Genomic DNA, 25508 nt, shown 5'->3' with positions numbered 1-25508 from the left:
GCATCTGCGCTCAAAGAAAGCTTATGTAACCATGTGAATGGTCTGTCAAAAATATTTTCTAGTAGCGTTTTATTTTAATCATGCCGCATGAGTGGGCTTTTTCAAATCTGAAGACACATGCCTGTCATGTATGTGGATTTGCTTGAGGGGGATAAGTGTTGTGCTTACAGTCTAGTTGAGCTGGTCTTTCTCAGGCAAAAGTTTAAAATAATGTTTAGCTAATTACTCAAGTCAGTTTACACTGACATTTATGGGGGGTTATAACCCATTAAAACGATGAAAAGAACCAAAATTTAAAAAACAAAAACTGTCACGGTGTGTTGTGATTCTATGACATTATGTACAGGTTGTGTACATTCTGTACAATTATGTCACAGGTGTCAGACTCCTGGAGGGCCGGTATCCTGCAGGTTTTTGTTGTTACCATGCTCCAACACACCTGACCAAAATTAATAAATAGGTTGACCAGAAACTGCTGGATCTATTTGATTTGAATCAGCTGTGTTGGTAGAGGGAAACAACAAAACCCTGCTGGATACCGGCCCTCGAGGACTGGAGTTTGACGCCCCTGAATTATGTGAACATGGGCTGTTTTAGAAATGACCTTTTACATATTACACATACAACGCAGTATGCAGTACAAACCATGCGCTACGTCCATTGCTTTTCTGTCATATGTGACAAAAGATACTTGTTCATATGGCCATGGCAATTCTTAAGCAGTTTCCAGTTTAGAAAAGGTGAAAGTAAACAATGGTAAAGCCACTTTTAGTTTACTTCATACAAGAAAATCTTGAAGAAAGTTTTAAAATGGACACTTGTCATTTTCAGTCCACATTTGTACTGTATATAGTCATTATGTTTACTTATTAATGTACACATTTTTAACCGACTGTTTTTTATGCTTGTTTGTTTTGTGTTTTTCTTTTTTCTTTTTTTCTTTTATTTAATGCTGAGTTTTTTTAAAAATGTACTGTCTCCAGTTTTCCCATCTTCCAGCATATACACAGGTAGCACACATTTAAAGTTTGTTTCTTACGAGAGGACTTATACTTGATGAGAGGAATATTGGTGTAAAGATGCACTAAAGCCAACTTTCCCCAGCACATATTGTCTGAGTTAAGGAAGCGGTGTGTATTTTTCATGGCTCTATAGCTGTACACTTCCCATCAGCTGTAGCTCTCTGTTTAGTTTTTGTACTAACACTATTACTGGATAAAAAACAAAAGACCACAGAAAAGCTTCATAGATTGAAACACATATATCAGAAAAACATTGTATACTACAATAAGTCTTTATTTCAAGGATAGCAGGTTTTAGACACATAACTTCTCAAACACACCTGAAGCAAACAAGTGAATTCTTAAATTAAATAAATTACAGCTATGTGACAGTCAAAATAGTGACAGAAGTGCAATATTAAATATGCACTCTTGCAAACAAGGTTTGTAGCTGCTACTAGCTAGTTTAGCTAACAGTCGACCTGTTAAGCGGTTGTTTGTCCAAGCCATACCTTTTGTTTTTGTTGTCCAAGGAAGACTAAAGAGCATTAAAACATTTTAACATTAATTCTTGACTCCGAAGACAGGCCAAACTGTTTGGCCAAAAAGATAAATAAACAAAGTGGCAAAGAAACTGACAAGCTAGCTTGACAGTTCAATACATGAACATGAAGGGGGTACATGCATCAGAAGAAGATATAGTCAAACATACATTGAAAAAGAAATGTAATTGAATATTTTTTGTTTTTTCTAAAGCCATGTTGGGTGGGAGAAAAACTGAAGAGAAAAAACAAACAAACAGGACATTTAAGAGAAAAGCCATGGCAAACAAAACAAGCAGAAGGGAATTGATGCACAGATTAACAATGAAGCAAAACATATGAAGAGGAATGACAAGCATTGCCAAAGTGTGATTTATCCATTTAAATTAGTCCAGTCTCAGAATTTCTAATCCTCCCCCCCTCAGGTCTTAAATCACCTGCCATCCACAAAGTCACCATCCATCCCACAGGAAAACACTCATTATGGGCTGCCATTACGTTTGACTGCATCTCTCTGCATAACCTTGAAACACTGTTCACTCAGCCAAAACCACTTCAATCCAGCAGGGAGTCAGGTCAATTGAGTCAATTCTGAGTGACTGCTTTCTCCCATGGGCATCACAGAGGCCGTGTTTTTATTATTCTTTATATTTTTGTTACACAATGTTACCAGTAGGCGCAGGTATGTCACATGGGAGCATAGCGCGGTGAATGTAACTGTGTGCATTGATCTCAGAAAGTCCGCCAAGGGAGTAACACCAGAAAAGAAAGTCAAGCACAGAGAAAGACCCTGCACAGTCAATGTCCTTGAAGAATTGCATAAAGATGCCCTTTTATGATAGCGAACACGTATTCTGCCTTGTTATCTGTCAACTTCTGCTATAACAAAACGACACAACAGAAATCAAAGCTGCACTTGTTTATAATGTTTTTTGAGTACAAAACATGATTTTTATCTTGTCTCATCCTTTTATTTTGTACCTTTGGTCGTATTTGAATGTTTGAAGCATGTTTTTTTGAGAATTGGAGATCACTTTGGTCATGTGTTAGACATTTTGCACCATTTTCCCCCTACCATGAACAATTTTATGCATCAAGATACATCTTCATGTATGCATTCGTGGAAAATGCTCTACACATTTCTTAATTCTTCATCTTACGCAACAATAAATTGTGTTCCTTTGTTTTGGATGCAACCATACACGGACCTGTAGTGCTGATCCTTAAAAACAAATCTAATCTGCCTTTTTCTGTTGCTTCATTTCTAATGGAAAATACAGCAAAAATACAAACTGAGGTGCAAATGTTTTCTGGAGAAACGCATCACACAGGAAGGGACCTGTAGCTAATTTCATGCCTTGTATTTTCTTGTCATGCATGGTTAATTTGTGGTCAGTGCAAAGGAATGTATGCCCTGTGATCTTTCACGGTTCCCCCCTAGTCTGAACCGTAAACGGCGGCGCCTTTAAGCGTGGCAGCCTTTAAAGTCCATATTACAGTTTACTTTCACATGGTCGTAATTCAGAGAGAGTCAGATAAAACTGAGTAAGAGATAGTAGTGGCAGTTCCATTTGGGTTTGTCACCCTTGACTGGCTTGGAGATGTAAATGACTATCCACCTCCAATGTCCAATGTGTTTTGTGTGCTCCTCATTCCTTTTAATGCCCTCACTGAACAAAAATAAATAAATAAATAAAAAGAGGTCAAAGAAAGGGAACAAAAGATATGAGTTTGTCTGGCACAGCTAAAAAATATCAAAAACAATCTCAAAGATTCTTAATTAACATTATCTAGGTTCATTTCTTTATTTCTATATACAGTTATTGCAATAATTACATATGAGGTAGTTTTTTTTTTGTTTGTTTTTTTTTTTGCTTATTTGTTTTGTTTTATTTTCATTGTGGCTCCAATAAAACACCAAAAGCCTGCAGTCCTGCATACCACTTCTGTGCTGGAAAACATTTATTTTTAAGTAAAAAGATGGAATTCATTCCAATGTGATATATCCACACTTTTATACAGCCTCAAGTTAAAATAAAAACCCAGCTGTTTCGTAATAGTGAAAGTAAATCAAACCCTTTACATTGTAAAAACACTTCAATAAAATACAAATATATTTGTGAATTCCTCTTTTAGTTTTCAAGTTAAAACATAAAATTATACAACTAACAGCATGACACAAATTGACTGTGATTGACTTATTGCACAAAAAGTGGAGGTGTGTGTGTGTGTGTGTGTATGTTGAAGGAGTATGTGCTATAAGTTGTGATTAAAGCTGGAAAAAATCACAACTTCTCAACTATTGATGGTATTTAAGCTATTTTATCAAGGGCATTGGATATTAAGTCACATTTGTCCTTACACTGCTTCTGCCTCCATATTTCTTCTTGCACACTTGGAAAACACACACTTATCTCTGCAGAATACATCAGATAGCCAACGTAGCTATGCAATAATCTAAAGTGGTTTCTTTCCTATAGTTCAGCTTTTACAATGTGTTGTATTCATATAAAAAGTACCAAATAAAAGAAGCTATCATAAAAACCTGATGGAGTAGAATATAGTAAAGATAAAATAATGTGGCATGAAATTAAAATACAACACTAGTTTAAATGCAAGTGTTTTCATCTCCTGTAAAAGACATAATACAGAGTTTCTGACCAGGAGTTGTTTTACTCCACTTATAGAAGCTAACAACACATCTCCAGGTCATAGATTAAATATAAAGATGGACATCATGACAGTTTCCTGGAAGGTCATTGATACCTTATCTCAGCTGTCATGATTTTTGCAGTAGTTAAAAATGGCATCATTGGCGCATGACGGCAATTCAAAGATACACTGACCTCGCTTCTGTGAATTAGCAGGAAGCAGAGATGCATCTTCCATCTTTATATACAATATCTGCTCCGGCCACTATGCCAAGGTAACAGTGAAATCGATTAGATCAGTCAGAGAAGAAAATGATACCAACCTAAGATGTTGTAAAACAACAAAACAGCAAGTTCAATTAATCTAAAATGTCAAGGTAGCGGATAGCTGAGGGGAATGGTTATGGGATACTCCTGGTTGCGGTCCCTCGCTCTGCTTCTGTTAGATGTTGTATTTATTGGATTGTGATGATTCAAGTTAGAGCTCACCAATCATTTCCTCCTACTTCAGATCCACATCCAAAGCTAATGAAATGTGTTTACCTGCTGCTGCTGGTAATTCCTTTGCCTTAAAATATTCATCATTATGATTAGAGGGGATCAGTTGCAGTTTTGATCTTATCTTATAGAAATGATACAGTTTTATACAAAATATGTTTATTCTTAATTGCCCAGAGCCTGAATTTATAAATAATTATATAAAAACAAAATACAAATAAAGGGGAAATAACAAAAAGAAAAAATGAATGGAATTAAATACATTTATTATTAACTATCAAAGAAATGAGTAACAATAAATATAAATATTTGTTGACAGAAAAATATAATAAATACTACATCAATAAAAGTACTTAAAAATACATTTTTTAAAAATTAATTAGATTAAAGCAAAAAAGTGGCCAGAGGCAGTTTGTTGTAAATTTATGATAAGTATCAGGTGGTTCAAGCATGTCTTATAAATTATATCATTTCAGGCTCAGTTAAATTTGGATCAAAACTACCAGCTCATTAATCAGTTCATTAGTGAAATGTTGTCTGATTTGTTGGTACAACCATAAATAATGTTAAAACCTGGATCACAGAGAACAACGGTAATCCTGGCTACCGCTAGCCTGAAGCATCAGCAAACACAAACGACTCACAAGCCATGTGTATTCTGGCCAGTAGGTGGCAGCAAAATGTTGTGATGTCATAAAAAAAGACAATATTTAGTAAACTTTACTACAGGGGTGTCCAGCTCTGGTCCTTATGGGCCAAAATCCTGCAGGTTTTTTTTATGTATCCCTGTTTAGACACACCTGACACAAACTAATGGGTGTTTGTGCTGAAGTTTATAAACTGTTAGAACTATATTATTTGTATCAGGCGTGTTGAAGCAAGAATACATCAAAAACCACAAGGACAGTGGCCCCGGAGGACCGCCTCGTGCTCTGCATCGAATGATGCCCAGAGTAATGTGTTTGGGGGTGTTACATGATCAACAACAGTAATTAGGTAGGTTGTGGCATTTAATGATGCTTTGGTCCTTAGGGATCCAAAGTGGGACAAAGGTATGGTACCAGTCAGGTTTGGACACTAATCCTTTAATCCTTATGTTCCAACTTTTGAATGGTAGTGTACATTCCCCACACATAACACCAGCAACCCCCACCTGAACCATTGACAAAAGGCAGGCTCCATGCTTTTATATTGTTTCTACTAATTCTGACCTAATCTGAATGTTGCAACCAAGACAGAGACTCATCAGACCAGGTAAACTTTTTCTCAATATCTTATTCCTAATTTTGGTGAGTCAATGTGAACTGTAGCCTCAGTTTCCTGTATCTTACCTGCTTCAAGGTGTTTAGAAAAGGTATTCTGCGTACCTTGCTTGGAACCAGAGTTATCGTTGCCTATCTATCATCTCCTACCAGTCTGCCCTTTCTTCTCCGACTTCCTACAGACAACTGCTGCTGACTGCATATTTTCTATTTTTCAGACCATTCTCTGTAAACCCTAGAGATGGTTGTGTGTGGAAATCCCAGTAGATCAGCAGTTTCTGTGATACTCAGACCAGCCCGTCTTGCACCAACAACAATGCTTTATTCAAATTCTCTTGACCTTCTCAGTACCAAAGTCTCAAAATTAAGGAATCTAATGCAACTGCAAACCTGTGATGGTACACCATAAAACTAGATGAGTAATTTTACTGCCATCATAAACTGTGGTTCATATTCAACATTTTTCTCATTTACAAGTTCCTTAAAGAACTTTAACCCATAAAGACCCAACCCATTAAAAATGATCATATAATTCCAAGTTTTTTTATATATATATATATATGAGGTCTTTGTCCCTTAAAGAAAATGTAAATTAAAAAGTACCCACATTTTTTAAGGATATTTACCATTCATGTGATATGTCAAACTGTTAAAGTGCAATTATCTGCTTTCTGGTGTCCATTAAAGGGCAGAAGACATAGATTATATTGTGTTCCCAAAGATTTTGAGCAAAGTACCATAAAGTGATGCCAAATGTCTCAGTAACTCTATGTATCATAAATGTCACACTGGGTTCTTTTGGGTTGAAAACACTGCTTCTAAAAGGTTAAATACCCCTCGCTTCTCCTTTCTGATGCTCAGTTTGAATACCAGCAACTCATCTTGAACATGTCTGCAAAGCTTAATGCACTGAGTTGCTGCCATGTGATTGACTGATGAGTTATTTTGTTAAAGTGGCAGGCTAGTGTATAACATTATCAATATGTTGCTCAATTACTACCAATAAAGGAAAAAAGAACAAATACAAACATGGATTATTTCAAATTTGGGTTTTGTTTTAAACATAGTATTTGTGTCCTACATGGTACAATAACCAACCAGTCGGTAAGGCTGGCTTGCTTTGCATGGTCCAACATTAGATCTTTGAATACTGACTCTCTTGGAGGAAGAAAACCTGAACATCCCAGCTGTGTCCCATTGTCCTCAGGAGATGATACCAGCTGACCTACTGCTAGGTATGTGTAGAGCACAGCTGCATATCCCACCTCATGTCTCCTTCAACTGTCGAAAACAGTTAGAGTGGAGAGGCCCCATCATGCCACCCACTCCCAAAGCAGGCCGTCTGATTACAGCAGTCCCTCAGTGAACCTCACCAGCACTTATTATGATAATGAGGTCCATTTCAGAACCCTGGCTGCCTGTGGTGGAGAAGCAAAGCGTTGGCTGCGGGTGCATGAGCAGAAGAGGATGAATCGCAGATTGAAGGAAAATGCAGAAAATTGGGGGGTGGACCGCCTCAGGAAACCTCCATGCATAAAGATGAAAGCAAAGGGGCTAATGTTGCTCCAACAAATCAATCAGACAGTGGTTGCAGGGTGCAGCTGGCCTAGCGGTTCACCGTACACACAGGAATTCGTCCAACATACAGCTGCACACTTGACTGTGAGCAGATTTCTGTCATCATGTCCACTTGCACACAGTAGCACCAGATTCCTCCAGAAGATGTCCAAATATTCCATGTAAGGAATGTAACCAGTCTTTAAAATGAATTATATTATAGAGTTTTATTTAAAGTGGAACTATTATGTGCATTTCAGGCTAATTTATTTTTATTTCTGAGACCAGAAGGGCTGGGATTGATCGAGTTATTGTCACAAATCGCTTTATTTACTTCAGACCGACCCTCTCCATAGGCTGTCAGATCAGCCGGCGGGCAAAACGAGTGGATTGAGACTCTTCCGCATTAAGCCCCGCCTCCCGCCGCTGCACTACATTGGGAGCGCGCACCGCAACTGCTTTCGCCGTCATTGTAACATCTCATAAACAGAAGGGTTAGGCTAATATGAACTCAATAAAAAAATACAAAATACAATGTCAACACATAGCATACAGCCCTACATGTTGGAACCTGAATCAGAGCCTGAAAACGAAGTGGAAAACAGCAACGAATGCAGCAGGATGTCTCTCTTTGGTAAACTCACCAGCCATCGTTGGAAATAACTTTATCCGACGTTTTCCACCCGCCTGATGTATTTGTACATGCCCTTGTTAACCAGTAGAAGGTAACCAATCACCGAACCTTATCCGACCAGGACGTCACAAGGATTTCCAAGTAGAAAAAACTCTCTAAAACGACGCGTTTTTCGTCGCCATGGAAAGCGAACAGAGAGCGTGCTGGAACTCAACCTCAAACTCAAACATGTGTTTAGGTGATAAAAAAAACGGTGCCGTTCACATGTCTGATGAGGATTCAACACTGTAACACCGTAGAAAGCTCAGAAAACTCCAAATACCATAATAGCACCCCTTTAAGTATGATATGATACTCTCCTCTCAACATGAGCAGGATACATGTATGATTTCTGTTTACTTTCACGTTAAAGTAAAATGCAAGAGCTTTGAGCGCCGCTGTAACTCTGTTATGGCCTCAGATAATGATGGGCTGTGACTTGTGTCCATTCACGGTTGAGAGAAGTAAAACTATTATTGAAATACTGTTGTTTGTTGCAAAAAAAAAGCCAATACTGAAATATTGGATTTCCAGTAATCCACCCAAGCTGAAGCAATAAACAGAAATACTGAGAATTTTCTGACTGGAAGGATTTTCTTCTAACAAGACAACACTGGAGAATTCCCACAGTTTTGGACTCATTGGGTCCTTCTGAGTTCAGTAGGAGCCAGTCTCCCCTGCCACTTTATTAGGTACACTTCTCAACCACTAGACAAGGTATGCAGAACACCATCTCTGAATAGATGTGTGTCCAGCCTTGAAGCAGATGGGCTACAGCAGCAGAAGATCAAACATGTACCATTCCTGTCAGCTAAGAACAAGAAACCGAGGCTTCATTTCACACATGAAAACATGGCTCCATCCTGCCTTCAGGCTGGTGGTGTAATGATGTGGGGGATATTCTCTTCTTATACTTTGGGCCCATCAGAACAAGTTGAGCATCATTTATTAGCCTATTTAAGTTGGCTGTGTTCAACCTTTATGACCACATCCAGCAGGATCATGCACCATGTCACAAAGCCCAAATCCACTTGAATGCATTTGCATGAGTTAAAGTCTCTGCTGCTGTTTTTGTTTTCTTGTTGATGTTTGGGAGAAAAATGTGCATTTACTGATCCTGTTGCTGTACTGCTGCAATCCTGCAAAGGAAAGGATGTTTAAAGATAAATCAAAGGGGAAAAAATGACATTTCTGCCTGGCAAATACAACGTGGTTGGAGACAGAGGGAACACCCTTACGAAACAACACATTTTCAGTCCCTTCACCACCACAACATCCACCTGCGTTGTACAGGTTAGAATTTGCATCAAGTCGTAAAGCAGACATGTCATTTGCACAGAAAAACTTTTTATTTAACTGAATAAAATGATGAAAGCTGAAGTTGAAGTAAAAAATAAGCTGAAAATCAAATAAATATAAGTGGAACAACAAATACACAAAAGACACAAGCTGGAGATTTTTTTTTATTGCGGTTCTTACAGTCACTAAACTTAAACATAATTAAAAAATATGTTGACAGATCTCAAAAGAGCAGGGCATGCAAGATGAACCAAGAATCTCCATCATATAGAATCATATTTTTCCAGAATAATGGAAATAAAATCCTCCAACAAGAACAGAAAAAATCTATGAACTGGCTTCATAAAGCAGGGATTTCTGTATCTCTCCACATTGCTGCAGCCTGGAAACGTTGTTTCCTCACATGAGTTCCAGAGACGTTCAGGAAAATGTGTAGATGATTTGGTCCACTGTTTTTCTTTACCCAATTGCTGTTAACACTAGCACCTCTCAGTGGGAGATCTATGCTTTAAAAGTGCTCTCACAGCTGGGAATGTGGGTTAGGGTCAATAAAGGAAAAGGCTAAACATGATGCAGAAAGAACACTGACAAGTAACTGTTTTCTTTACAACACATAAAAAATATTTGACAAAGCTCCCTGAAGGCTGTTGGCATTAATATCGATAAGTGTATCTGAGCGTGCATACTATGGCGTAGAGCGAGTGGAAAGTAGAAGAAAAAAAAGACAGCAAACAGACAAGTAAAGCTGCAACTCTTAACAGTACACAGACACAGTCAACGTACTCGGTTGTTGCAAAAACTGCTGCACGGTTGCACGGCATCTTGCAAGAGATTAGGAAATCTCTGCAGTTCTCGCATGGCACTGTTTTGGAAATAACTCAAGTACTGCAGGAATGGCATGTGTGAAACCAACGTTTTTCACCTGAGCTTTGCAGGACTTTTTTCTATTCATCTCAGGCTGGACATGCTAACAAGTATGGGTCTGTATTGTGGGCTTGTTTGCTAATTGAATTACTTAAACTTTGAACCTTTTTTTTATTTGGCTGAAGACTAGAGATCATGGGGGAGTCCTCAGAAGTCTTTACCATTCTCTGCAGGTGTTTGTGGTCCATAAAAATTGTGTTGTGTGCCATAACAAGATTCAGTGGTCAAGATGCTGTGAGTGACATAGCTATACAATATAACCTCACTAATCTAATCTAATCATCTCATCTAATCACCTCACAAAAATAACTAATGGATTTATTCTCTCAGAATGAACCCTTTATATCTACATGCCATGGGTCCACATATATGGCAGCTGCCATACTCATGCCACTGTTTTATGGTGTCTCTGAAATGACAAAAAAAAAATGTGTATGAAGTAAGAATCATCAAAGCTTTAAAACTTTAACTACTTTATTTGTGTGAGAAGTGATTGAGCACCATAAGCAATGCCTTAAAGGGCACATAGAAGAAAACGTACACAATTCTGAAGTAGTTAAGTAGTTATCAGGCAGTCATCACTGCACGTGAACCCACTGGATCCATTTTCTGATAAAACATGTTTTTGTCTGGAATAATTGTGGCCACTTACGAAGAAAACTCATGGCTACTGTCCATTCACAATTTGGTACTTGAAGTCATTTCTAAGCCCATCTTTGCCTCAAAAGGACAGTAGTTCTTACACAGCATACTTTTAAGCTAAACACCTAACTTTTGTACCCTCCTAAGCTGCTAGGCTAGTTTAACCACCTGTGTGGTGTTAAATGTGCAAGTGAGCAGTGTTGTAGTGGTCCCTCGAGAAACTTGAAAAACAAAATAAAAAACAATAGCCTAGAAAAACATTGTTTCATAAAAAGTTACATTTAAGATTACTCTATTTAGTTTACCCCAAAAATCCATTCGTATATTCAGGGAGGAAGAGTTATGACATTACTAAACTGATACTGGCACATAGAGCTGGTGAGAAACAGGCTTATGTACATATATATTCAAGCTAAAGTTACTGCAGCTGATTGCTAACTGCACCAGTGTAGCGTTGGTAACCTTAGCTGAGCTGCTGAGCGACGTCGGTACATGTGTAGGGACGTTTGTAATTGTAAAAGCAGCATGACAGGGAGCTTAGAAATTTAGAAGTGGGTATACTCTATGCTGACTGAAAAAGAAGTGGGTATACACTGTATACCCCTGTATACCCTGGACTACACCACTGCAAGTGAGGTCCTGAGGTCAAATACCTGATAGCCAATAATGTCTCTTTCACTTCCTCTTGTCCATGATCATCTTTATTGCCTTGTCTGTGCACGTGGGGTTGAGGGTGAGGTTGATGTCCTCACACTATGGCATCAAATTCACTACCTCACTCCCCTAGGTCACTTTACCCCCACTAGTGATGCATGCTATCACTGTTAGGGTGATATTGTCCTTGTGGGAGGAAACACATTCATGGATGAAAGAGGATGGTAGCCTCTATAAGTTTTCGTACCTTTCAATAAACCCAACAAGGAGCTCTCTTTACTCAAACTGAACTATTACCTTTGCTGAACATCAAAAGGCGCTGAAAATAAGGCTAAACGGCGGATGCTTAAAAGTTGCCTTTCAAATCCTTCACTTCTTTTCGAGGGCTCTGCCTTAAATCTGGAGCGATACATATCTCCCCTGCTGGAGACGCTGCTGCTGCTTACTATCAGCACTCTTCATCAAGCAACAGGCTCCTGAGATCAGCCCTCTGTGCTGCTGCTTCCACTAGCTCTGCATGCATCTCCCCTACCCATTTTCAGGGTCAGATAAACGTTAAGGGGCAGAGAATTAGGCGGAGATGTGCAAAGGCATGAACACAGCACAAAATGGGGTTCAACAGAGAGCAACTCTGCTTGCTTGTTTATATATTCTGAGCAATTACTTGAAAGTGGTAGTCGAAGTGTGCAAAGAGCATTTTAATTAGCTCTCAGCAACAAGCTCTCTCTAAATTACGAAGCAATATTTTTTTTCAATTGGGAAATTAATGACCTCCTCTCCAAATTGGGAAAGCCAATGATGAGAATGTCGCTGCTGCTCATGGTAGTTAATTTCCCCTCCCAACATCCTGAATGGGATGTGCAGCGTCCAAGTTGGAGAGTGCCCAAATAGAGAACAGGGAATAGTATCTCCGACAGCCTGCCTGCTGATGTAAAAAGGGCCTGACTGGCCGCTGCTGGCTTCCTCTGCCTCACTCTCAGCTAATGCTTTTTCTGGCACTGGCACAGCACTGTGCACAAGCTCATCGGCACATCATCATCTCGCTATTTCTTGCCTGCGTCTGTCTAATGCAAAGCAGATGTAACACAGTAGATCTCAGGCTTGTGAAAACACCTACAGGCATCCTTATTGTCACTTGTGAAAGTGTGTCTGCTTGGATTTGGGCATGAATCAATGTATAGGACTAACAGCCCTTCTTTGGGTGGAGCTGCCATCTAGTGGTAAACATGTGTACTGATTAAATCATCTTTTCAATCATTATGAGTTATTTTCCCTTTTGATTGATAAAATGTGTGCTTTACAGGATGAAAAAGCTCTTTTTCATGCACTTAAGCCACAAGAGAAAATGTGTATAATTGTTGTGTGTTGATGGAGAGAAAGTAATTGCGTTATTTACAACCACAAGCAGGCAACTAAGGCTTTGTGATGTGTAAACTTGATTTTGCTTCTGGCATCTCTGCAAAAGTTTAATAGCTTGTTTAAGATTTAATTATCAGTACTTTAAAACAAATTTTTTTACGCTCTGTGAGAACAACATTTTTATTGCTGGACATCAAAATGGTGGCTCTCAATCGTTTAGGTTAAAGGCTCTACTCTCAGTGCCTGGAGTTTATTTGGCCCTCTTAAGCTCTACAAGTCCTCTGCTAACCTCATTTGATCCAGCCTGTCTTTGGACTCCTGATAGCAAAACAAAAAAAGGGAGCACTGACCAGGAGTGACAGCACTGCAGGAGGACTAAATAACATTGCCCCCTAACCAACACTTGGTTAAGTTCAGTGAAAAAAGCTGAAGGATATTCAGCAGCTAATGAAATGGCATCATATTACAGGAGCAGCTACATGGTAGCGAATGCTATGCACTAATGGCCGGTCAGGGGAAACCAGTCAGGCCAGGAAACAGTATCTCTCCACACCTGTCCACTGGATTTATGAATTATATTTTTGCCAGTGTACAGGACTTTACATCCATGTAATTCAAACTGATTCCCTTGATCCAACAGCTGCAGACGGGAGCAGCACTGATTCACTGTGTAACCTCATTTGACAGCTAAGGACTAAACTGAAATAGAATTAAACTGGTTTAAGACCATCTCCCTGCCCGCTAAAATAAAAGGTGACACAGTAAAAAAAAAGCCATATGAGATTGTAAGATCAGCTGGAGGACTGCAGTGCAGCAATGAATAAACAAAGTGCCACGTTGGGATTGCCTCACTTTGTCAAATGTGCTGTGCCTCCTGCAGTAAACGTCCTCTGGAGTATCTCAAATTATGTGTGTGTGTGCATATTATGCATGCAAATATGTGTGCGTGGGTGCGCGTGCGTGCATTAACTACACAGGGAGTTGTGTAGTTAAGTCTGCTGACCCACTTTGAGTTGTTTTCATTTCTCATTCTTTCCCTGTGAGTAGATGCAAGGTTCCTTCTTTCTCTTCATCCCGTTTTAACATATTCCCATTCTCCTCCCAGCATTTACCTGCAATAATTCTGACATGAATCACTTCCAGCTGGGAGGAGCTCAGCGAGCTAGGGAGAGAAAGGAAAGTGTTCTTCTGATTACCTTAGATCAGTGGTTTCCAAACTGGGACACCTACCACCCTAGGGGTGCCCGGAGTTGGGTGCGGTGGGGGTGGTGGTGTTTATGGGGGAGCAAGGTGTGTGTAAAAATACCAATAGGCAAACAACAATGAAAAAGTCAAGGGAAAGAATATATGTATAGGCATATGTGCCCATGGTCCTGACTAGGTATGTATGAAGTAACAGTAGTGGTCAGTTCTCTATGGTCTATGGTGGGTCCATGGTGGGATATATGTGTCAAAATCTCATCCTTGTTTAGACAGAGAACATTTTTGGTAGATGTTCCCTTTATACCCAATCTTGACACCCTCAATTGTCACAAATTAACCCAGTGACTATACAGTCTCCAAGAGTAGTGTTGTGTGTGAGTGTGCATGTACAGCAATGGGCTTTTCTTTCTTTTTTTTCAGTTCCAACATTTTCAAAATATGCTATCAGAAAATTTACATTTGTTTATATTTTCTTTATAGAATGAAGTTGCCCAGTGGACAGACTGACCATAATACCTATAACTTGTTTCTGTCACATAAAGTTTCAAGCTAACCATCATTTATTGTCTGTAGGAAGTCATTGTCAGAACTCTTTGAAAAGGACAAGACTTTGTAAAGCTACTTGGTAGGTGATCAAATTAAACACCTGTCTGTCACTATCTATTACAGTCTTCCTTTAACAAATCAAATTAATGCCCCTTGATCTTATTTGTGCGTTTAAAGTCTTGCTATAGGGCAGTTGCAAAAAGATCACAGACATCAGTGTTTTTCCCTCCTTTCAATTCAGTGCAGACATACAATCCAGAAAATACTGATGCTATACCCGCATATGTGTTAAACACTGTAAAGAGCCATCCATGTACATGTAATCATACACATAAACTTCCCGCAGTTTTGGCATTGATTGGTCCAATGCAAATGTGCCATGGCAACGAATCTGAGATTCTCTAATGATTGTAAATGTAATTTAATGAATCTCGACAGACTCCAGCCCCTTCCCATGGTAAGCAGCTGATTCTGAAATTCATTTGTTTCATACAGTAAAGTGATGCTTGTAAAGTGGAAAGTATTATGATGGGTGAACAACAGCTTTTCCTTAATATGTTCTTCTCATTGATCTTGTGCTTTTTCAGATTTCCAAAATTGAGATCTGGTCCTTCATGCTCAAGTAACAATGGAGATGTTGTAGAGTGAGGTGTCTCAGGGCATGCGTCACCCTCCTTTGCTTCACTCACGGTGGAACCGCTGGAAGCTCCTACAGAGCCAGTAGCTGTGCTACCTTGTCGGCTTGCATCAAAGCCCTATATAACAAGCTCATATTAAGAAACACAGCTAGCAGCACATACATGCGCCACCATCATAATGACCTCTTTTCCCTGGTCTGACCTCAAGCTGATGAGTCCATTCCATTAAATGTTGATTTTCATATAAAAAGGAATTTGCCTTTTCAGTAGCCTTCATCTTTCATTTCTAAAGCCCACTCAAGTCTTTTACCGCTGGTTATATTTCATTTATTCCCATCAGGAAAGGCAATGAACCATTGAAGCTGCTGCCTGGAGAATATGGCAAGACCATTGTTCTATCTTCCCAAAAAAAGAAACCTAACATCCATTGTTAAACTCAAGGAAACTTTCACTAAGTCTAACTTACGAACTCATTCGAGGGATATTTCAGCTGAGTGCTGAACAATACTCTCTCTCTCCATCAGTAATCTCGATCCTGCATGTCAAGTTAGAAGAAGCACAATGGTGTCAAGCTCCTCAGTGTTAAATGCCAAGCCCGTAAAAAAAAGAGGAGCACCATAATGATTGGGTTTATTAAAAGCTTTCCTGTCCGGTGCCACAGCCGAGCGTGATTGATCTCCTTTGACGTGTCCTTTTACCCTGTGTCACATTAATAAACTATCGCTCTTCTAAGAGACTGACAGACTGCCTCCTCCTCAGAGAAACAGAGGTAGAAGAGGGAGGAAAGATGGGATGGGAAGCAAAAGAAAGAAAGTAAGAAGTCAATGACAGCAAAAAGAAAAATGAGAGGACATCACAACACCAACCTTTTACAGCAGGGTTGTCACTTTTATTGCTGATCATTATGGCAGGAAAGTCCGAGTAAAGATATTCATCACATTCATCATAGTAGCGGAGTCTATTAGGGTGACATTACGTAACTCCTCTCTTTCACGACAAGACTCACTTTGCAAGCTTTTATGTTCTCCATTTGGTCAATAGTCTGAAACGGTGTGGAGTTTCCCACTGGCTGTTTAACAAAGGATCCTTTGGCTGCACTTCCTGCTTGTGCTGTTTATTTATTTTGCTTGCACAACAATATTGTTCTACTAGTTGAATTTCAATTAACTGAATCTACATCAAAGCTCTTTTGATTTGTTGTATGCTTTAATTTGCAGGAATTGCATCATAGTTTAATGGTAAATAAATAAAGAAATAGCAATAATACAACCATAATGATAATGGTACATTAAAATGAGAGGATTCATGTCTCATAATTTAACTCCTTAAACCAAAGGACTTGAATGAAAACCAAACCAGAAAACAAAATCTGAGTTTTCATTGAAAGCCAAAATTTTATGTTAATTTTACACTTTCATATGTTGTTTTTGTGTTGTTGCTTGTTTGTTTTACAGAAAAAACATGAAATAGTACACTGATTTCTGCACCATAGTGATGAAACACTCATGGATGCAAACATTTTCATTACTTATTCTTAAAACCAATTAGTATAGTTTATTGTATAGTTTAAGCAAATTTGTTGAGAAATGTTGTTGTGTAGTTGGTAATTATATCAGATGTATGAAAAATAAATACTTTCTTAATCCATCCATCTGTTTTCTATGGCTTAGCTGAAGCAGGGAAGCCCAGACTTTCCTCTACCCAGCTATATTCGCCAGTTCGTTCGGGGGTGATCCTAAAGTGTTCACAGGCCAGCCGAAAGATATAATCCCTCCTTGGTATCTGGTCCAGGAGGCATCCTGTCCAGATACCTGAAGCCAGAGCCACCTCATCTGGCTCATCTCAATGCGGTTTGCGGTGGAGTAGCAGCTCTACTCTGAACCTGGATGCCTGGGCTTCTCACCCTGACTGTAACAGAGAGCCTGACCAGCCTCTAGAGGAAACTCATTTCAGCTGCTTGCATTCACAATCTCATTCTTTAGGTCACTATCCACAGCTCATGACCAAAGGTAAGGGTAGGAACATAGATCAATTGGTAGATCTAGAGTTTTGCTTTGAGGTTCAGCTCCTTTTTCACCATGGCAGACGATGCAAAACCACTGCAGACGGTCTTAATCCCTGAGGGGGAAGTATGATTTTGTCCTAGGTTTTGATGTTTAAAACTATCTAATTGTCAATCATGTTGCTCTGACGGCTTATGACTGATGATAGAAATTACTCCTTGTACCCATGTACATGTAGATATATACATATATCTATACATACATATAGATATATACATATATCTATAAATACATATAGATATATACATATATCTATACATACACACACACACACACACATATATATATATATATATATATATATATATATATATATACACACACACATGTACATATTACATATTATAATGTATTATTAACAATTTGTGTGAACTTAATTTTATATATATATATGTATATATAATGTATTAATAACAATAACAATTGCGTGAACTTAATAAAACACATTAAACAAGGTAGAAAACTGTTAGACTGTAAACCAAATGTAGGATATATTATACTTGATATCTTATTTAATTCAATAAAACTGAAATAATTCGAATTTAACAATTACCTTCAGTACTTCATTACCATAGAAGTACAGACTCTACTATGTTCTACTCGGTTTAAACCTCGTCTATCACTGGACATGCGCAGTTCACTGCTAAGGAAGAAGAAGAAGAAGAAGAAGAGAGAAAAATGTCACTCGCGAGGTGAGTCTACCATCAGGGCCTATATTCCCTAACATTTACCAAGCATTTCCTAAATAATAACCTGAACTCGGTTCTGTGTAGCACACACAACACATTTAGAGTTTTATATCGACTTTCATTGTCCGCTACTTTTAGTTGGTAATGATTACTGCTAACGGTATTAGCTAATGCTAGCAAAATGTCGTCAGCTTAACGTAGCGTTAGCTACCTTAGCATCACGCGACTGTGGTCAGGAGACACATGGATACGATTATATAATCATGTTTTAAGTTGTGATCTACTTCGGTCTGATTTTGCACAATTTATAAACTAATTAGTTAAAGTTTGACTCGAGTCATAACCTTTCAAGCAACGCTGTTATCACCGCTAACGTCAAGCTAATCATTGTTGTTAGCGGCTAATGCTAGTTATTGTTTATAACTCTTGGTTAAAATACCAAGTTGTGAAAACGCTAAAAGTCTATTTACCTTGTTTGTTAAGCTTTTTACCGGCGCCAACGCAGCTGTCGCAAGACCAGCTGGAGACAGAGGAGAGGCTCCGGGCCTTGAAATCCCACTCCACCGCTCTGGTCTCGTCCCGTAGAGACCCCCCTCTTTACGGACACAGAAAAGGCTGGGTGCCACGCGCACTTGAGGTAAAGTCACGCTTAAACTCATTTTCTGCAAATTACATTTTATTTTACATTATGTCAGCCTGACACAATCTAAACATAACTACAAACTTAACTGTTTGTCCAGGACTTTGGAGATGGAGGAGCTTTCCCAGAGATCCATGTGGCCCAGTTTCCTCTGGAGATGGGCAGGAAGAAGAGGACATCCAATGCCCTGGCAGTGCAGGTGGATGCAGAAGGAAAGATTAAATATGACGCCATCGCAAGACAAGGACAGGGGAAAGATAAGGTATGACTTTGCTGTAAATGAAAAATACTTTTATTAATCCCCAAAGGGAAATTCAATTAAAGCAAAGCAAAACCTTCAGAACTCTGTGTTGTGATTTGTGTGGTATCGCTTCAGAAATTAGTTTTGCAAAACTTATCAACAGCACTGTGCACGATACAGCCAGATTATGTGTAAATACTAGGGGTGGGAAAATCTAATCGGAAATCAGGATTTTTGTTCTCCACAAATTTTAAAATAAATTTTTTAAGATGTATGCACTATTAAAATTTTTTGTCATTTTTATTGTTTTTTTTTTAATTGATCTTTTTACTTGTCTTTTTAGGCATTATAGCAGTAGAGTGATGGTTTGGGTACTGTGTTGTTTTTTCCTAATTGAAATGAAGAAAAATGGCGAGCAAAAAATTGTTCTACTTTTTTTTTTGTTTGTTTTTAATCTACAAAAATCAGCAATATCGGAGAATTGTGAGAATCGCAATTTAAATCAAATCGGCACCCAAAAAATCCTGAATCGAATTGAATCGGGACAAAAGCATATCGTCACACCCCTAGTAAATACTAGTGTTTATCAAGTTGTTGTCTTGAGACAAAGCAGTAAAGCTACTAATATTCTGTCCAACCTTTAGAGTTATGTCAATAGAAAGTTTTTTAGGTTATGTGTGGTCATTTACCCATATCCTTGTTAACTTCTTTGAGGTGCTTCCAAGAGGAGTGTTTTTTCTGGATTTGTTTCTAAACATTTGTCCTGTTTCATTATTATAGGTGGTCTTCAGTAAGTACACTGACCTACTTCCAAAAGAAGTTCTTAAAGATGATGCCGCAGGACTACAGAGGCCTGATGAAGAGGCTGTACAAGAGGTAATATTTTGTGCAAAGGGTATTCATTACAAGTCTTTCAAGTAGAAAGTTGTTTGCAGATTAAATAATATATTTATTTAGACTTTTTTTTTTTTTTTTTAACTAAAGTAATTCGACATAATCTGCACCATGTTTCCGGGGCATTAAGTCTCTTGGGTGATGCTTGAATTTATAAAATATTGATAAATTATATACCTTAAGTGAGGCTTTTTTTCAATTGACCTTATTTCCACATAGATTATCAGTCTTATATGTAACTGTATTTAATTCTGTATGAAATTCTTATCTGTCTGTAATAGCCAAGAACACATCTGTCTTTAATAAGCATAGAAATGTTTAGTGGCCTTTTGTTAAACCATTAAGATGTTTATCGCTACAGTACCTGACACACTGATTTTTAAGCTGCTTCTTTTCTTTTGAGCTGACTTATGTTTACCAGTCGCCTGGATTAATTGTTCATAGTTTATAATGTTCAGTTTTATGTTATCTTTGTAGCTGACAGAGAAGACTCGCGCTGCACTGGAAAAGCAGGTGTCTCAGAAGATTGCTGCTGCCATGCCTGTAAGAGCTGCAGATAAGCAAGCTCCTGCACAGTACATCAGGTATGGAGTTCAGCTGGAAAATTATCAAAGAAAACTATTTTTCCTAAACTAAGTCAGCAAGGCAGTTGGGAGTAGAAATGTAGAAAAACAGTTTTTATTGAAGGCTTGCATTATATTGTTACCAGCTTTTTAACATCTCAGACTGCAAAATGTTGATGTTCCTTTCATCCAAACAGCATTGATCTCCCTTAGGTCAGATAACTGTTTAAGACACCAAGTTTCTTTGTTTAAAAACCATCTGAAACTACTTGAAATGTGTTAAATTTGCACAGACAAATGCTGCTTTTGCCTGCATTTGTATATGTGGTTGAAAACAGAGATGCATTGATAATATATTTCTTCTTTCTCTGTTTCTTTTCAGATACACCCCCTCCCAGCAGGGAGTGGCTTTTAATTCTGGAGCCAAACAGAGGGTGATCCGTATGGTGGAAATGCAGAAAGACCCCATGGAGCCTCCTCGCTTTAAGTAAGTGAACACGTTTCCATCACTAGAACACTTTTGTTTTATTCTGTGGAAAGGATTTACAAATATTTCTGTTATGTTAATATTAATTAACCACAAAGACATGGGCAAATGAAATCTTCTGAAGCCCAGATGTAACAAAAAGAATCACTTAAAAATTTTAAGGTCATTTAAAAAAAAAAAAAAAAAAAAATAGTGTTGTACCTTTTTCATCCTTTTCTTTTTTTCTTTTTTTTTTTCCCCCCCAATACATATAAAGTTTACATACGGGTTGTTAATATTTCATTCATAAAGGCCATTTAATGTCATGAGGATAACTGTGTGTTTCAGAATTAATAAGAAGATTCCTCGAGGACCACCTTCTCCCCCTGCTCCTGTAATGCATTCTCCAAGCAGAAAGGTAGCGTTGGCCCTCTCAAGTTGGATATTAGATCAAAGCTGACTTTCTTGTGTGTCTAATATTTTGTCACATTGTTGTAGATGACAGTCAAGGAGCAGCAGGAGTGGAAGATTCCTCCATGCATCTCCAACTGGAAGAACGCTAAGGTAATCTCACATCAGACTTGGCTGTTAATTAGACATTGTAAGTTGTTTTTGCAGGATTTTGGCTTTATACACAGAAATGCATTGAAATCTTGTTTTGTTTTTGCTCACTTCTTTTGCTTGTGCTTGATTTGTTTCAGGGTTACACCATCCCTCTTGACAAACGTCTGGCTGCTGATGGAAGGGGTCTGCAAACAGTTCACATCAATGAGAACTTTGCCAAGCTGGCCGAGGCCCTTTATATTGCGGACAGAAAGGTAACATGTTGGGGGGGGGGGTTGAAATGCTGTACAGTTTGAAATATACTGGTTGTACATGAATCTGAACACTGCCTTTGTGTTTTTAGGCCAGAGAGGCGGTGGAGATGCGAGCCCAGGTGGAGAAGAAGATGGCTCAAAAGGAGAAGGAAAAGAAAGAAGAGAAACTCAGGGAGCTGGCTCAAATGGCTCGAGACCATAGGGCAGGGATCAAAAGCCACGGTGACAAAGGTGAGTCCCGAATGAAAGAGCCAAGAAGGAAAAGGTTACATTTCTGCTTTGTTAATATTCAGAAATCTGTGTGTGAGATATAACTGTGCAGGCTTGTTTGTGCCAGTAGAGCAGACTGTTATCTCTGCCGTTGCTGGATCAAAATCTGCAACACGAGTGCCATAAGAAGTGACATTTTTCATGCTGTTTATGTGCACAGTAAACTGTGAAGAAACGCATCCCAACAGTTCTTGTTTTGTTTTTTGTTTTTTTGTTTTTTTACTCTGGCTGCTGGGTATTGTTGTTGCGAAGAGCCCTGCACATTTTGTAGCATTTTGGCTCCCACACTGCAGAATGTGAAGGACTGATTTGGCTGTGTGCACGCGTTGGGGCACCTTCAGGGTGCACAGTTGGAGTACATTCACAGCATGTTGGATGCATGCTCGAGGGGTGCATTTTGGAGTTGTCTTTTCCCCTCCAAAAATTGTTTTTCCACGCACAGAAACCGCGAGAGCCCAAAAGACATCTTTGGCAGCTAATGAGTTAATATTTAGGGAAAAAAGAAGTCAGCTTTGTATGTCTTCTTCACTTTTGACTGATCATTTTGATGCAGCACTTTGACTGAAACTATAAAAAAATGATTAATCTACTTGTTTTTATTTAGTTTTTATATTATCCATAATAAATATGCTAATTAGCCTGGCAGTGTATTGTCTCACATATCTTCCTGTCATCTGCTGTCTATTAGTCTTCTACTTTATATTTCTTGTATTCTGATACTATTCCATTTTCACCTTTTTTTTCCCCTCTATATTTCTGTGCCTCCTGATCCTTTACTCCATCTTGTCCCTATTCTCATCCATCCACCATCCCCCGCTCTCGTGTGGCAGGTGGTGAGGACAGCGAAGCCAGGGATCGTGACGTGATCCGCCAGGACAGGAGGAAAGACAGACAGCATGAAAGAAATATTTCCAGAGCAGCTCCTGATAAGAGGTGTGGGACGCACACTTAAAAACACACCACATGTGAACTCACCTACTCCTCTCTAATCACTTATGTGGGTAGAAGTTATATTAAATAGTCACAGCAGGATTCAGCAGAATGCTAAAGTAGCTCTTTGTCTGTGAACGTCTTCACATGTGTGATTGAATGATGAAGTCTCTGTAGGCACTGTCGAATTGTCACTTGATGGGTTTGGGAGTCCTTGGAGAAATGGGGGGAGTGAGAACTCATTACAGTCACAATTCCAGTTGTCAGAGTAGAAACCTTGTTATTTGAAAATGACTTTCGCTTCACTTTGAGGAGGGTGTTTAAGTACAAACAAAATCTTAAAGTCACTAAGTACACTGGGGGAAAATGACTGATTTAATGCACAAACATATTTAAGCATTTATTAAAGCTTTAAGTCCAGAATGAATGTACTTTTTCTTTTTCTTTTTCTTTTTAATCTCATTGCTGAATTCTTTTTGTGTCATCTGCTCCAGGTCGAAGCTCCAGAGAGATCAGGACAGAGACATCAGTGAGCTCATTGCTCTGGGAAAACCCAACCCTCGTTCCTCGAGCGAGGCCCAGTATGACCAGCGGCTCTTCAATCAGAACAAGGTCAGGATGTTTTCAGTCCTGCTATAATGCAGTGGTGCCCATTTGGGAGATGTTTGGAGGTTTTAGGAGGAGAAAAAGGTGTTCTGCACTTACATCTCCAATGTTTCACTTTGTAAAATAAAAAGAACAAGACTAGGTTAACAAATGCAAACGCAAAAAGGTGTTCAGTTGTATTTTTTACTTCAAGAATTGAGTAAAACTCGGCCTTCCTTTTGTCGTTTCTTCAGGGTATGGACAGTGGCTTTGCTGGCGGTGAAGATGAAACGTACAATGTGTACGATCAGCCTTTCCGCAGCGGCAGAGATATGGGCGCTAACATTTACAGGCCCACCAAGAACACCGACAAAGATGCCTATGCAGATGACCTGGACTCATTTATGCGGAACAACAGGTATTGCTTTTATTATCGTGTCTTTAGTAAAATTCATGTGTATTTTCACAGTGATGTATACCTACTGGCTGCCTTACCTGATTTTTTTAACAAGAAGAATTTAATTCAGAAACTTTTTCCAGTGTTGTGATGAAACTCAGTGCAGCAAATACCAACAGATAAAACGCTGCAGAGGGGAGAAGATGCATATTTATTTAACGGGCTTATGCTAAAGCTAAGGGTTTTTTATTAAAATCAGGGCAAGATTTAAAAAAATATCTTCATTTAGTTTCAGAATGTTATTGTAATTTATAAGCATATTTCAGTCAGTGAAATAAAAATAGTTATTGTGTTTAATACAACTTATAAAAGACCATTAATAAGGCTTTTTAGAAAAAGCATTTGCAGCTAAACTGATTTTAATTACATTGCAGAGTACAAACCCAAGATATTTCTCTTTTCGTTCCCTTAATCAGTTTAATTTAATCAAGTATACATTACACATTTTTTGTTTTAGTTCTGCGGCAAATTCTCAAACACTCAGAGCTTTTGATACTCTTATGCAAGATCGTAAATCCACTGAAGTAGGAAGTAGCAGGAAATCTTTTTCTTTCCATTTGTCAGGTTTGCTCCAGACAAAGAGTTCTCCGGGGCTGACCATGGTCAGAGGCGTGAAGGGCCAGTCCAGTTTGAGAAGGATGAAGATCCCTTCGGTCTGGACAAGTTCTTGGAGCAAGCCAAGCAGCACGGCGGCAGTTCAAAGAGGCCATCCACCAGCAACCGCTCCAAGGACGACTATCACGACAAGAAACGCAGGAAGGAGTGAGAGCAGCAGGACGCACAGTCTACGTTTAACAGCTGATGAACTATTAGATGATGGGAGGGTAGTTTTCTTACCTTCTCTGTGGCTGAGTGAACTTGTAAAATACGTCTGTCAGGAAAACTTGAGGGACTTTTGCCGACATTCAGTGAGATTGATGATGAAAGATTGTGTGAAATTCAGTTTTCTCCCCCTTTTGTTTACCCCGTTTTGGTTTTCTCACATTTGTCACTTACTTGGCTCTTTTAATATATATTGAAATTCACGTGTTGAGCCGAGCATGCTATAAATTGGGGTTAAAATGATAATGTGTAAAATATTCATTAGTGTGTACAGTGCAGCCAGTGACATGACAGATGTGGCCTAGTTGTTAGGTTGTTTTTCTTTGGGTTTGTTTTTTTTTTTTTTCTTTTTTATACGTTAATTTGTAATGAAGTTACAAATTAACCACAAAAAACATATTTTTGTGGGATTTTGTTTTAACATCTTTCCTTAATTGCACCCTCTCCATTCTTTTTGTGTGCATTTAAACCCCGGTGTTTTTCTTTTAACGCTGCATAGAATTTGTACAGTGTCACAAACTTACCTTGAGGATGCAAAGCAGACCAGCTTTATGTATCTTGTACATTATTAAAAGTAGAATTCATTTCATATTGTGTCTTTATTGAATGCATATTTTTATT

The 25508-nt window shown here is 38.6% G+C and overlaps 1 protein-coding gene across 1 annotated transcript; it reads left to right on the top strand.

The window, feature by feature from the left end:
• The first annotated feature begins 18166 nt into the window (after nt 1-18166).
• On the top strand, nt 18167-25324 carry snw1 (SNW domain containing 1). Its single transcript, XM_079255951.1, has 14 exons — nt 18167-18204; nt 18685-18838; nt 18942-19103; nt 19863-19958; nt 20454-20560; nt 20922-21026; nt 21354-21423; nt 21504-21569; nt 21707-21823; nt 21913-22054; nt 22924-23026; nt 23518-23635; nt 23863-24026; nt 24630-25324. Exons 1-14 carry the CDS (start codon nt 18191-18193, stop codon nt 24829-24831), a joined length of 1620 nt encoding a protein of 539 aa, XP_079112077.1. The 5' UTR covers nt 18167-18190; the 3' UTR covers nt 24832-25324.
• The last annotated feature ends 184 nt before the right edge of the window (nt 25325-25508 follow it).

The sequence above is a fragment of the Telmatherina bonti genome (genome assembly GCF_933228915.1).
Source record: "Telmatherina bonti genome assembly, chromosome: 16".
In the NCBI taxonomy this organism is placed as follows: domain Eukaryota; kingdom Metazoa; phylum Chordata; class Actinopteri; order Atheriniformes; family Telmatherinidae; genus Telmatherina; species Telmatherina bonti.
The sequence above is the reverse complement of the archived record's forward strand: the minus strand, read 5'-3'. Positions and strand labels throughout refer to the sequence as shown.